This window comes from Hypanus sabinus, chromosome 11, assembly GCF_030144855.1.
Source record: "Hypanus sabinus isolate sHypSab1 chromosome 11, sHypSab1.hap1, whole genome shotgun sequence".
Taxonomy (NCBI): domain Eukaryota; kingdom Metazoa; phylum Chordata; class Chondrichthyes; order Myliobatiformes; family Dasyatidae; genus Hypanus; species Hypanus sabinus.
Genome location: NC_082716.1, coordinates 44,391,830 through 44,406,754, shown reverse-complemented (window position 1 = coordinate 44,406,754; position 14,925 = coordinate 44,391,830). Strand labels below are relative to the sequence as shown.

General features: G+C 37.9%; 1 protein-coding gene across 3 annotated transcripts in view; it reads right to left on the bottom strand.

Moving 5' to 3' along the window:
* eps15 (epidermal growth factor receptor pathway substrate 15) overlaps positions 1 to 14,925 on the bottom strand; it is a 152,237-nt gene that overhangs the window by 75,377 nt on the left and 61,935 nt on the right. For all 3 annotated transcript variants that reach the window (XR_009514743.1, XM_059984256.1, XM_059984255.1), the window contains exons 9-12: positions 9,349 to 9,549; positions 7,692 to 7,846; positions 3,855 to 4,005; positions 899 to 984 (exon numbers count right to left, since the gene is read on the bottom strand). Coding sequence is in view for 2 of the 3 variants with exons in the window: in XM_059984256.1 (XP_059840239.1) it covers positions 899 to 984; positions 3,855 to 4,005; positions 7,692 to 7,846; positions 9,349 to 9,549 (593 nt within the window). In the remaining variant the exon portion in view is untranslated. The remainder of the gene's footprint in view (positions 1 to 898; positions 985 to 3,854; positions 4,006 to 7,691; positions 7,847 to 9,348; positions 9,550 to 14,925) is intronic.

Sequence of the window (14,925 nt, the reverse complement as noted above, 5' to 3'; positions counted from 1 at the left end):
TGCACGTGTTGGTGCAGATGAATGGCTTTAAGGAGGAAGAACCAATACCCCCATGGGGGAGCCCACTTGTTTGAGATGGATTTCGAGCGACATTTGGAAGGAAGTATCTGCTTTCACACAAACCATGGGTCCAGCGTGTGAGTTAAAGACAACTACAAGATGAGCTCCAACTTGTGTGCACATTTGGACTGGGTTAACTGTAATGAGCCCTTTTATTTTTTTTTCTTTTCTTCTTCCTACTATCTGTTCGATAAAACTGAAATTTGTAAATATGCTTTATAATTGTACGCAGTGCATTGTTATTTCTTGTGGATGTTTAATTGTATGGGGACAATATTTGCAAAGATCGAGGTTCAGGTGGTTGAGACATCCCAACTTCCTGGCTTTGGTGGGACCCAAGGTATGAAGTTTGAGAAAGGTGGTTTTCTCAACACTAAGTCCAGTGACTGTTAGTGAGGGACTAACGAATCACGTCTCTACACACGCCTGGTAAAAAGGGGTTTCACTTGCTTTAGAAAACAAATTCAATTTTTAATAATTTCCATTGTCAAAAACCATCAAATTCCTTGTGAAAACACACTGGCTCTAACTATTGTAGGGACTTGAGAAAAAGAATGTGCTATTTGGTTTATAAAGATATTTTGCATTGACACGTCTTGCTGACACTTTCAGACAAACAGATAATTAAACTAATATTTCTAAAACAATTTGCAGCAGATAATTATCAATTAGAACACTTACCTCAAGTATATTTACCCAGTAATTGTTATTTTTGTAATTATCCTTTACGGCAAGACATAGTATAATATTGAATTTCCATAATGTTTGATATCATCCTGCACAGTTCTATATCTTTTATACTCAAAAGATGTGCATACAGTATCAAAAATGTGTTTACCTGTGAAGATCGGCTATTTCGTTGTGTATAGAATCAAGTTCTTTGATGGCTGAAAAGTCAGCTACAGTGCTCAGAGTGGCTCCATTCTGTGGAAAGCATGTGTTGGGTTATTTAAGCCCTTAGACATATTATCACGTGATTTCAGATCAGTTAAAAATTCACAGCATTACTCTATTTCACAGTTTAAATCGCATTTTCCAGATTAAACAGAGCACACGAGTTTTACTGGAGCATAATTCTCATCCTCAACCTGTCCATCATATTTTTTTGCTCCAACAATATTAAAATCCAATCTAAATTGATTGATATACAGTATGTATGAAATCTGAAGCCCTGACCTAATGAATGCCATGTTAAAGTTTAATTCTGAGCACCAGATTATAATGTAAGAATATTTTCCTCTGTCACGCACAGTAACCTGGTTTAGATGTCCCATAACTTTACAATGTTAATTAGCAGAACAAGAAATTAATTGGCCAAAAACATACTAATTAATAATTTATTAATGTTGTCAAATCTACCCCCCCAACTTCTTTTAGATTATCTATTAACTCAAAAGAACATATTATTTTGTTTAGTAGTCAAATGCAGCGAAATACTACAAAGCCTGATTTTAATCTTGATGGATTACATAATTTTTGAAACCTGTGCTTGGTCAAAAAACTGCAAATAAAAGATTAAAAATCTAGAAGGATTTGTTCACCATGAGCGAAGGAAAATGAACATAGGACAGATTACAGAGTAAATAATTATGCTAACCTTGCATTTTAAACGAAGAAGTGCTACGTTAGGCTTCCAGCATTATTCACATATTAGGGACATCAAAGCAGTGCAGCAAGGATGACTGGCACAGTGAGAAAGGCATAGAGCCTGTAGCAAAGCAAAGGCAAGTAGAATGCAAGAAAGAAAGGTTCAAAGAGAATTAGTAAAGCTACAAAAAAACTAAACTGGATTATTTCTGAGGCCTGCAATTTCCTTGAATGTCTGTTTTGCATCAAAGAGTGCCCAAACAAGAAATCTAGCAACTTCAGAGTAGAGTGTTCGGAAGAATTAATACCACTGACAGAAAATTTAAATTTCTAATTGCAATTACATTGACATACTCATAGCATACTGACCTATAACTCAGGAAGAGGAAGACAATCAGAGACAGAGAGAGAGAGAGAGAAAATAAGTATTAGACAGCCACCAACCCAAATTTATGAAATCTTTTATTTAATGGCAAAAGTGAAAGATTAGGTTGCTTCTCTACCATACTGATATGCAATGATTTAAACATGCTGTTACAAGCTAAAGTTACAAGATTATTTTACTGCAAAATCCCAATAGTACATTAAAACAGTAAAATTATTCCCAAATAAAGACAAATTTTAAAATGGAAACTATGAAAAGACTCTAGCAGAAAATCTAGCAATACACAAATAATCCCACAATAAGTCTTGATTAATATTCAGGACATTATTCTGGATCACTTAAATTAGATAAATAACACAAAATGATAGCAGAGAAAAATTATAGAAAGGAAGCAGAAGAAAATGATACTAAAACCACAAACGTTGACATTAACAAAAACAGCAATTAGACAATGCATGCACATCTAATTATGCTATAAATACACAACAAAGCAGAAAATGGTACTAATTATAACAACAATGGAAAATGAAAGGCGTGGAAATTTGAATGGAGAATTTCAGGTACTGGTACACTGCATACAAGACCAAAAAAGACAAAAATGGAATGTAAAGTTCATGTTCAGGACAATCTATTTGAAGCAAAATTTTTTAAAAATGCAATCTAGGGTCTATGTATTGCTCTGGCCAAAATCTTACTCAAGCTTCCAGAACAGAATCAAACATTTCAAGTGGGTGTGGACACTGATTTTAATAAATTCAAACAGAAACTCAACAGCTGACTGCTGGCATTTCCATTATAATTTCACACTTACCTTCCTCCTCCTGTTTAAAAGAAAAAGCAGATCTGCTTTCTTAGATGACTGGCACATTTCCTAAGTGTGGTTCATTCTGTCTATTCATATCAATTTCCTTCACATATGAAAGTGTCTGTTTTTATTTAAATATTCATCCTATTAACTGTTATCTTGTCCCTTTTCTCCTGCTCCATTCATCTTGACTTCTGACTCTATTAAAATACCTGGTTGTCTCAAAGTAATCAATTTCAAAGAGGGTTGCAGTACTAAATAACAACCTGCCTTGTTTTCTCTATAGATGCTAACTTGATTGTCCACTCCCAGCCCTTTCTGTTTCTTACTATCAAAATAAACTTACCTTTTCCACCTGTAGTGCCCAATAAGATTTTATCCAATTATTTCTAAAGGCACCAAAAGAATTTCATTGAAAAAAAATCAAATCCATTCAGAAACAATGTACAAATGGAACCAAAAACTCAAAATTTTGAATGGCTTATAAGGTCAACAAAATCCAGAAGATCTACTACTATTCTCAAAAGTGTTCAATCAATTTGAAGTTTTTATATTCAGAATGCATTATCACTGGAATCAAACTTATCATGCAGATCACCCTATGTTTCATGTGCACACTGATGGATTTTGAATGAAGCTTGGTTATTCCACTTCCATAGACAACACATTTCCTGTTTTGGGTCCCAATCTGACATCTTTAGCTTTGTAACAGATGGCAAAAAGGAAGTGACAAAGGCAGAGAATGTACATGAATAATGTGTGAAACCATGTGACAGGAAAGGGTGATTTAAATAAAACCAACAAATATTACAATCATTACCCTCCTGCTCTCCAGGAATAATTGTATGAGTTGTTTACAAACAAGTCTGAATCATTAGTCAGATCACTTCAGATATTCCTTCAGAAACTGAATGACTGTTGTTGAGATCATGAGTAGAGGCCACAACATACAAAACCATGCCAATGCTGTCTCTTTCCATCATGTAGCACTAATTTCATGCAAAAACAACAGTTTACCTTTTGCGCAATATCAGAAGGAGGCATCATTTCTGCAGTAAGAACCTGAGGTGGATCAATGCCTTTAGTTAGCTTCTGGTTTATTAAATGTAGAGCCAAGGCAAACTGTTCTTTATTCAGCTTCCCACAATCATTTGTATCACAGAGTGCCCTGTGAAGGCAGAAAATTAAGAGATCTCAAAACCTGCATGTAATAGCACTGAATAGGTAGAATTCTCTTGTATCTTAAATTCAAACAAAGACTAAAATGACTATAGCATTTTGTCATATGCTCAGTTTTATAAGTTAAATACAAAAATGTGTATTCCTTTGAAATATTTTTCAAAAATTCTCTTCTCAAGTTCTTGTGTCACAAATTACACAGCACTGCCAATAATCATAAAGCTGTGAAAATCTACTTGAACTGTAAAGGTATGTTTAATTATTGATTAAAAATTTGATCATGTTTTGAGAAAGAATGGCAAAAATGATTCGATGATTAAAATATCTAACCCTTTTAAGGAAGTATTACCTGCTATGGTAGAAGTCACATTAAAGTCAGATATTGCTAATCTAAATTAGCTAGGAGGCCATCTGTGGCCAAAGCATCACAACAAGAAGACCTCGAAACTCAATTTCTTTTCAAACCTTTCTTAATCAAGTTAAATATTTAATGCCACCAGGTTAAGTGGGGGGAGGGGAAAACTCTATTTTCCCCCACCAAAAGCTGTGGCAGAAGCAATCTTATCTTTCTATTGAAGACAGGGAACACATCCCTATATAGCCCCAAACTGGTTAGGCCATTTCTTTTGGTCAGGAAATGTCCAATGTCCATTATGTACCAACCTCTCATCACAGTTAATACACTAAATTGGAGTTTTGCATCTGTTAGTTGTCCAGTGCTAGCCAATTCCAAAATGGACTTTTAGGGCTCATTAGGAAGCATGCCACCATCAACAGGGTCATTCTCCACGTCACCCGAATAAGCTTGGTATGCAAGTCAAACATGAAAATTCCTCACTATTATTATTATTATTTCAGAGAGCCTCGAATGTGGAATTGCAAAGAAAGCACAGCAGCACCTCTACTTTCTTTGAGAGTTTGCGAAAATTTCCAGACAAACTTTTATAGATGTATCGTGGAGAGTATGTTGACTGGCTGCGTCACAGCCTGGTATGGAAACACCAATGCCCTTGAACGGAAAATCCTACAAGTAGTAGATACGGCGCAGTGCATCACAGATAAAGACATCCCTGTGAAACGCTGTCACAGAAGAGCAGCATCCATCATCAGGGACCACCCCCGCCCCCCCACCACTCTCTTCTCACTGCTGCCATCAGTGCACTCACATGACCATGTTCAGGATCAGTTATTATCCCTCAACCATCAGGCTCTTGAACCAAAGAGGATAGCTTCACTCAACTTCACTTGACCCCAACTTTGAAATATTCCCACGACCAATGGACTCACTTTCAAGGACTTTTCATCTCACGTTCTCAATACCTATTGCTTATTTATTTATTATTATTTCTTTCTTTTTGTATTTGCACAGTTTGTTGTCTTTTGCACACTGGTTGAACGCCCAAGTCTTTCACTAATTCTGTTATGATTATTGTTCTATAAACTTATTGAGTACACCCACAAGAAAATGAATCTCAGGGTTGTATATGGTGACATAAATGCGCTTCAATACTAAGTTTACTTCGAATTTGAAACTACCAAATAGTTAGGCATGGTTCAATTATTGTTTGGCCAAGTCTTCCACAGATGGATTAGTTGGACACAATTTTTAAATCACATGTTTAAATTCAGAATTCAGAAAAAAATAAATGCAGAGGCACAGCACTTCCTTTCTTTGTTCCCACCAGCTGTGAAATCTATATAGCAGGAGAGTTTTTAATATCCTATAATCCATACTGAACAGAGGCTACTTTCACTGGAGACAAACATATTAGTAGATATTAACCCAGACTTCAGACCCAGTATTTTTCTGCTGGACTGTCCCGAGTACGATTCAAAGCTATCAGCTTTCTGTATGGAGTTGGATATGAAGCATAATAAGCTAGACCAGAGTTCATTGTAGCCCTCTTTTGATATATTGCCTGACATTTCACATGGACATAAAATTTACATGAAAGTGCTCATGAAAGAATTCTCCAGCATTCCTCCCAGAAACAAAAACAGCACCTGAACCTGTTTTCCTTATAATTAATTTACAATCCAAAGGACTTTGTAATTTGCAAACTTTCTGGTATACACAAGAGACTGCAGATACTGGAAATCCGGGGGGGGGGGGGCGGTGGGGGAGAGGGGGAAGAACAAACTGAAAACACAGCAGGACAAAGGGCACCTGTGGTAGTAAATGAATGGTCGCTGTTTCAGGTCAAAACTCTGCTCTCTCTCAGTACTGAGAGTGTAGAGGGAATATAAGCATTATAAAGAAATGAAGGGGAATGAAGACATAAGTTGCTACATAATTGATGGAAACAAACAAGGTGGGGGATAATGGGCAGATATAGCCATGTGGGGGAGGTAAAGAAGACAAGTTTTGATACTGAATTTGGGAGGTGATATTTAGGACAGTCAAGGAAAAGATGATAGACAGATGAAACTAGATGGGCCAGGGGATAAGAAAGATAGAGCAGGAGAACATATCCAAGTAGATAATTGAAGAGCAAATGGAACTACATTGGGGAAGGTACAGAACAACAACGAAGGGATGTATTAGAATTTCTTGCAGGCATGCAAGGTACCATATGAAGAAAAAGTTTTGTTCACAAAAATGGCTTAATTATTGCATATCAATCTACAACTGGCAATCATCAAAATCTTTGAAGTCAGATTTTCACCTACAAAAACAAGCTTCACAATTTTCTCAAAAATATTAAGAATTAACTCTTCCAGAATGATTCACTGTGATTTCACATAGCACTTTATTGTTAAGAACATCAAAGTTGTCAGGCATTATTGGTGCACTGCTCTTTTCATTGACTGCTAAGTACTCAGTGTGTCTCCCCTACAGTCTTTACACAGACCGAAAATATTTTCATTGTTTGACAAATTTCCAGCTTAAGAACAATGACAAGTAACTGTACTGAATAAGACGTTTAGTGCTTTGAAAAAGTATTCAGCCCCCAACCTTAACCTGATCAAGCATCTCCAGCAAGACCTCAAGACTGCTGTCCACTGCCACTCCCCAACTAACCTGGCACAGCTTTTTTGCAAGGAGGAATGGGCAAATCTTACTCTACCACATTGTGCAAAGCTAGTAGATGTGTCCATAAAGACTACTGATGGTATTAGCTGTGAGAGGTGGTTCAATTAAGTACTAAGGAAAGGGGGATGAGTACTTTTCAAGCTGCTTACACTTCTGTTTCTGAATTTTTACTTTATCATGCTTCACAATTTTCCATGTTTTGAGATCCACTGTGAAAAAAGGAGCCTGTGATTCACAAAAAAAAAAATCTCAGTTAAATTGATCAAAATCCCTGGTTGTAAGACTCATTTAAGTGAACAAAGGATTGGGGTTGAATAATTTTTCAAGGCACTGTAACAGCTAACTCAGACTGTCTTTGCCTAACGCACATTGCAATTAATTAATTTAAATCAATTATAGTACTGTGCATAATTTGAAAAGATGAGATAATGTGAATAGAATACAACTGTGCTGAACAGTAATTAAAAGTATTTCCCCTCCTGCGTTCAAGAATTGCCAGTCTAATTGCAGTACTAGAAGACTAAAATAATTTCAACAGAAATTACCAAAATCTGTGGTAACACAAGGACATTAAGGTCACTTTCTAAATCGTGAACGAAAGTAGAGTAATGGTTACTATTAAACCCATGGTGACTACTTACCAGATACGAGCCAGTGTTGCTGGACCCAAACCCGTGGTGAGAAAGAAATCTTTTACTTCCACTCCAGAGACAAACCCATCCTGGTCTTTGTCAGTTTTCATGAAGATTTCATCATATTTTGTTTTGTCAGCTGGTGTTACAACCCATTTAACAGACTGTAAAATAAATTGCTTCTTAAACGACAGAAATGCAGGATTATTCCCCAAGTTTAAAACTCTCAAGATATACTTTACCCAAAATATTACATTGTAGATATATCACCTCCATCATGCTAAAGCTTGTTTGCAGAGCAGCTTACTCCACCTTTCTGATCTGAAGCATGCCCTTTACGACCCGTTTTAGTTTATTGTGGTCATGAATTGTAATCTTTTAGCAATACACCATGATCAGTCAACAGAATTTGCCTAGCAGGTTGACAATAACTGCCATAAAAATCACAATAAAATTTAACTGATTGTGAAACACAGCTTTACAGAACTCTGGTCAGGCCACATCCGGAGTATTGCATTCAATTCTGGTTGCCTCATTTTAGGACAAATGTGAAGACGATGTTCAGAAGACGTTTACCAGGATGTTGCCTGGATTAGAGGGCGTGTGCTATAAGAAATTGGACAAACTGTGTTTGATTCTCTTCAATAGTAAAGGCAGACTGCAGACCTGAATGAAGCTTATAAAATTATGAGAGGCACAGAGAACTAGAATCTGCTTCCTACAGTCAAAATGTCTAGTACTAGCATGCACTTAAGGTGAAAGACAGCAAATTTAAAGCAGATATGTGGGAAAAAACACAGAATAGTGAGTGTTTGCGATACAGTGCCTGGGGTGGTAGTGGAAGTCCGTTTCTGGGCAGTACTGTTCTATGTCCCATGAAAATGCAGATGCACAAGATAAAAGTGAGTTGAGATAGTGATGTTACTGAAAATGACTTCAAAGCCATACCAAGATTGCTCTATGGGTTGCACCGCTATAGAGAGGTACAACATGGAAATTGGCTCTTTGGTCAATCCAGCCTACTTCAGAACAAACCATTCACACTTATTCAACATTAATCCCAGTTTACATCTTCTCATCAGCTCCCCCTAGATTCTACCACTCATCTACATAAGGGGCAACTTGCAGTGGCTAGCTAACCCAACAGCCACACACATGCTGTATGCATTGTGGACAGGAAGCAGGAGCACTGAGGGAAAAGCCCCACTGTCACAGACAGAATGCGCAAATCACAAAGTTTGCATCCAAAGTCAGGACTGAACCCGAGATGCTAGCATAGTGAGGCAGCAACGGTCTCTGGCTCACTGGTTGGCAGAATTCCCACAGGATGCAAGGCTTGATACGGTATCATCCCTTCTGTATGAAGGTTCAGAAGAGATGGAACTGACAGTTAGGATTCGAGTCAGGGTTGTGGGTTCAGGTGCCTCATAAGTATCAAAGTTAGTGAGTTCAGATCAGTGACTTAGAGGAGTTGGGGTTGTATCTGGCAAATACAAAAGTTTGTAGGGGGTCAGATCCAGGGTCAGGGCTTCAGACAATAATAAGAGGGAGCAAGAACTAGGATAGTTAAAATCTAGTTCACATGCCAGAATCTCCTGAAATATATTTTGTTGAAATCAATAAAGCAATGATATTAAAGAGCTAACGCTACTATTACGTGTATTACCTGTGCCGCTGCTGTTTTGGTAGGTAGAATTCCCACAGGAGGTAGGGATTGTCGGCTTTCCTTGGCAGAAGGCGGAGATGGAATAAGTGGCACCGCAGAAGGAACATTAGCTTTTTTCCTCTTTGATGGAGGTATTAAGGCAGGTGGCAGTGAAAACGGCACAGGCTCCTTCTCAAGGGCACGGTAAACCAAGTACATAGCCTTGTGAAAGAAAGCAATACTAAATAATTAATCTTCACAAAATTCTAATTATAAATAAATCACAGAACCATTAAGTAACTAGCTTTTCCATAACTATGTGCCTGCCCAAAACTGGGGGAAAAGGTTAACACTAAATATCAGCAATTGGATTGCTGTAAAATCTTATCAGGTTCACTAATGTTCTTCAGGAAATGAAACATGTTGTTCTTACCTGGTGGGCACTGTAAAATACTGTCAGTATGTTTGACCAATATCAAGTAGTAGCAATGGACAGATAGAACTCATCATCAGTCCCCAAATTGACCTCTTCTCTCACTACTGACTCTATTCCTCTCCATAAACAATTGTCCGAGACTGAATCAGACTATTTGCAACCTCGTTTGCATGCAATCCCAAAATGAACTTCAGACCTCAGCACCTTCACTATGAACATTAGTTTCATAACATCTGAAATAAAAACAGAAAATGTCGAACGCTCAGCTGGTCAGGCACCACCTGTAGGGACAGAAACATTTCAGGTCTAATGTTTTTTTCCAGAACACAAAATGATTTGGAACACAGGCATATTCAAACTTAAAGAAAGCAAAGGAATGGAGAGATCAAACAGAATGTTTTTGACAGGGTGAAGACTAAGAGATGATAGATGAGATAGATTAGTGTTGAGAGTGCTGAAGGCATGTTAACAACATCTTCTCTGCATGGAACAGGTGAAAACAGAGGAAACATCAAGGAGAGAGAAAATAACTTTCCAGGGCTGAGAGATTCAAGACAAAGTAGTTACTGAAAAGGAAACATAAAAATGATAGCAAATGCTGAGAAAGTATGGATATTTCCTCCCCCCCCCCACTTCTCTACAAGATCAAACATGCCTGTTTTCTAAGTTACCCCACTTCTGAAGAAAGGTCTTTGACCATGGATCATTAATTCTATTTCTCTCTCCAAAAGTGCAGCCTGACCTAATGAGCATTTCTCAGATTTTCTGTTTTAAATTCATAATTTCAAGATTTCCATAATACTGTCCAACTCGGCCTCCACCTTAACTTGTTGTTGCTAAGACTGCCACATATACTATTTTAAACATTAGACTACATACATTCCTCATGTTATATCAATTGTAGATATTATTCGTTACAGCTACAACAATGACAAGGCCTCTGTTCTTAATTAATTGGATGAATTTTAAGATCTTTTTTAGATGTTATAGCAATGCACATCCTTTGTCTAGGTCTGTTTTCCATTATTTTTCTGTACGGTCTCCCATATTCAACTTCAGTAAAACTGAGACCATTCAGAATTCTGGTTCTTCCATCCTAATCTGCAACATCCTATTTAGCCATTGATGGCTAGGTGCTCATTTGTACAGAGTAAACCCTGATTACACAAAGCCTCAATTTTAAAACTGTTTCCTGAGCATTGCTTCTAGCTATAAAGTCTCCTTCCATCTTGCAAGTTTCTGAAGATTTGTGTGCCTTCGATTTAATCAATTTTAATTGCTCCACCGATAGTAGCTGTACATTTGGCTATAAATGCAGTAAACTTCAGTAGTCTCTTTTGCTGTCCCACCTCTTTTTTCACTTTAAGGTTCTGAGTTATTAAATTTTGTTAATTTTCTGAAGAGTTGCAAATAAAATGTAACATTGTGCAATCAGCAGTTAACTTCCCACTTTTGGCCTTCTGTAGGAAGGTCATGGATGAAGCAGCTTAAGATGATTGGACTGAGGACGCTACCATGAAAAAGTCCTGCAGCACAGCCATGGGCATGCGATATTTTATCTCCAAGAATCTCAGCATATTCCTTCATGCAAAGTATGATTCCAATAATCGGAGCATTTACCTTGATACCCATTCATCAGAGTTCCTTCATGCAACATTTTATCACAAGCTGCCTTTATATTAAGAGCAACCTCTCTCATCTCCAGTTATTCAATTCATTGGTCAAAGTTTGGATAATTGTGATGAGTTCTGGCAAGTGGCACTAGTGAAATTGGGCATCAGTGAGGAAGCTATTGAGCAGTGCACGATTAAGGGCCTTTCATTTGAAACATTATCTCTGCTTCTTTTTGCCACAGCTGTTGTTTGACCAAAGTGCTGTTATCAGTTCTGCTATCATTCTGTCTAGTGGTCTCTTCCTGCTGCAGCTCAGAGTAATGTCTGCTTGGGAGTCTGGAATCAGCCTTACAAAGGACATGGTCTACTCGATGTAGCCAGCTGAATGTAACCAATGATTCAGTACGGTGGGGGGGGGGGGGGGTGGAGAAAGGCAAACATTGGCTCACCTATCCTTGTAGTGAATTTGAAAGATTTTGTGGACATGGCATTGGTAGGGTTTTTCTCTTAGCTCTAGGACTCAGGAGGACATGGATCATTGCTGAGAGTGGGCCAAGAGTTTTGTGCCTGGTGATTAAGTGATACTGTCGTAAGTTACTTGGCAAATAATTGGGAAGAAAATAACCAGATTGGATGTGCCCCTTTATTGTAGCTAAGACATACAGCGACAATTTTCTACATTACACTGCAACTGCTTGGCTTCGTGATGATGGTGCTCTCAAAGGTATGCAAGATGAACCATCGACTCAGTATTTTTTAAGTAAATATAGTAGAAAACATTTCTGCCTTGGCTTGAGCACAAACTCTTTCATTGGCTTTGAGGTTGTAAATGTTCTTGGAGTTTCGTCCTCCATGCAGCTGGTTAACTGTCCACCACATTAGGTATATGAAGACTAATGATCTGAACAATTAGTTGTGGGATTGCTTAGTTCTATCATATTCTGTTTAGTAAGCATGTAATTTAACACTGCAGCTTTGCTAGGCTGACAACCCTTTTATAGGCATCTTTTGTTTGGTCCCAGTGTGTCCTCTTGCATTCTTCAATGATTCATAGTTGAATCCCTGGTTTGGTGGTAATGGCAGAGTGAAGGATATACTGAGCTCAGCAAATACAGATTGTGATGGTGTACAATTTTGTTGTTTCTAATGATCTGCAGGCTAGAATTCAGTTGCTAAATCGGCTCTGAGTCCATCCCATTAGCAGAGACCAGAACGCCAATAACACACATTGCAATGGTACTCAAGAACAGTCTTTATTTAGAAATCCCACAAATATGGCTGCACCATCATAGAAATTCACTGAAACATTCATCAGAAAGCATGCAAATCGTAGATTACAGCATTTATTTCACAGCTTTTAGCAGGCCATGCAATTGTTTGGTTATGTGAATCTTGCCTGCATTTTGTTTTCATTTTTACACAACAGAATACAAGAAATAAACTGAAACCAACTAGTCCAGCAAAAACCAAAAAGGGGTGGGGAGATATTTTCTCAAAATTTATAAACAGTACGGGTACATGAAAACTGGTAGCTTCAATAAACTAACCTAATGAACAGCTAAACTGGAAGCCTGATACTATATATCATCAGAGCTTTATATTTAATCTATGTAACAATCTTCATGATTTCATCTCTACTGTGAAGCTTTTAGGAACGGGGACTTCTCACAATCACCAACACAGCGGTTGGCACAATAGTACAGACCTGTGGCCTTCATATAGGTACGTACAACATTATTTAGAATGTCCCTGGTGAAATACATGGAAGAGACACTTACTAGATGGAATATTAGGCTTAAAAACTACAGAGCATCAATAAATTGTATTCCATGCCTCAGGGTATTATCGGCACTACATTTGAGCAGATGTTTAATCATGTAATGTTAGTCAAGAAATAGTAGAGTTAATTTTAGTTCCAGTAGGGAAAGTACAATGTTGTTCCCATCAGGTTACTTGCTGTAACCGGAATCACAGCACTCGCCTTGGTGTCATTTTTTGATTATTGCTGCAGGGAAGCATCAAGCTTCTAAAGAGCACAGCTTGATTCTGGAATTCTTTATGTGCTGCCAACAGCACAAACAAATATGTAGCCTACAATAGATTTTGTATTATAGATGCAGCTTCAGCAGTCATTGACAAGGAGGTCCTGAAATATGTAACATCTAAGCGTGTAGCCCATTGCTTAATGGCCCATTTGAAACTCATCAAACTAGTGAGAAAATATATTTGTAAAGAAATATTTTAGGCTCAACAGTGGAAAGGCATAATTTAATTGACATTATGGCTGCTGCATTTCCTGTGTAACAACAAAGCCAGCATTCCACAAGGTACTAAACTGGCTCTAATAAGGCCTTGGGAGATGCATTATAAATAGGAGTTTGTTTTTAATTTTTTTAATAATTAAAGTATAGCAAATGTCTCCTTGGACTTTTGAAATGTGCATTTATTTAGCAGTTTTATTAGCAAGTTTCAAAGGACACTTCATAAAAAGAAATAAAACACTCATATGTAGGAGTTAGAGGATGGTCGGAGAGACCTGGACAGGTGAGTGAATGATTAATGAAAGCAAAGTATTTTGAGAAAGTTTTCCTTCAAACAAAAAAAAGATTAATAATGCTTCACAGAAAACTTACAAAACTGGGAAAAAAAATCTAATTTTAGCCATGAGATGCAAAAGATGAGTGATGTGGAACTAACATCGGGCTGAAGAAAGCTGCAGAATGCATGAGAAGGAGTGAAGAGGAACTTGAAAATTAAAACTGAGCTGAGGAAGAAAGATTCAAAGTTGATCAGCAAGAATGCCAGAATTTATGAATGAGAGACAGAATCCTATTAACATGTTGACCCTTAAGAGATGAAGGTCTAGAAAACAAAAATTAGTAACAACTGAGTTTTTTTTTAAAACTGAAGTTAATATCTCAATAGCAAATCTGGAAAAGAGGGGAAATGTAGGGCCAGGTGAAGAGGATACAGCAAGAAAGGATGAGCCACTCAGTCAGGCAACAAAATCCCTAAGGAAAACTCTAGTAGGAGATGAGAAGATGGGGTGAGAGCAAACAGTAAAATTATCAGAACCTGAAGCACAATAGACACTTACAAATCTCAGCCATGGCTGAGATTCTATACAACTAATAGGAAGGCAAGCCTCAACTCCCTACTTAGATCTGCTTTGGCACAAAAGACACAGACCAGTTTTGTGAAAGTTACCTCTACGGGGCAGAGGGAATTTAGAGAGTACGACAAGAGCATCTTGCTCAGGATGAAGCAACCAGCCCTGGAAACTGGTTCAACAACCTGCAGGAGACCCAGTGGCCATCAATTTCAATTTCACGTAGTCCACTCCGCCTGTTCTCTTTTTACTTCCTTCTGATCCACACAGGTTCCATCAACTGCACTCCTCACCCCACCCCCACCATCCTGACGGAGTTTCATTCTCCTCCTCCTCCTCCTGGTTCCAACTATCTACAAACTGTATCTATCACCCACACTCTTTACCCCGTGCACCCACCCCCCAATCTGGCTCCATTTGCCCTGTTTTCTCTCTCTCCT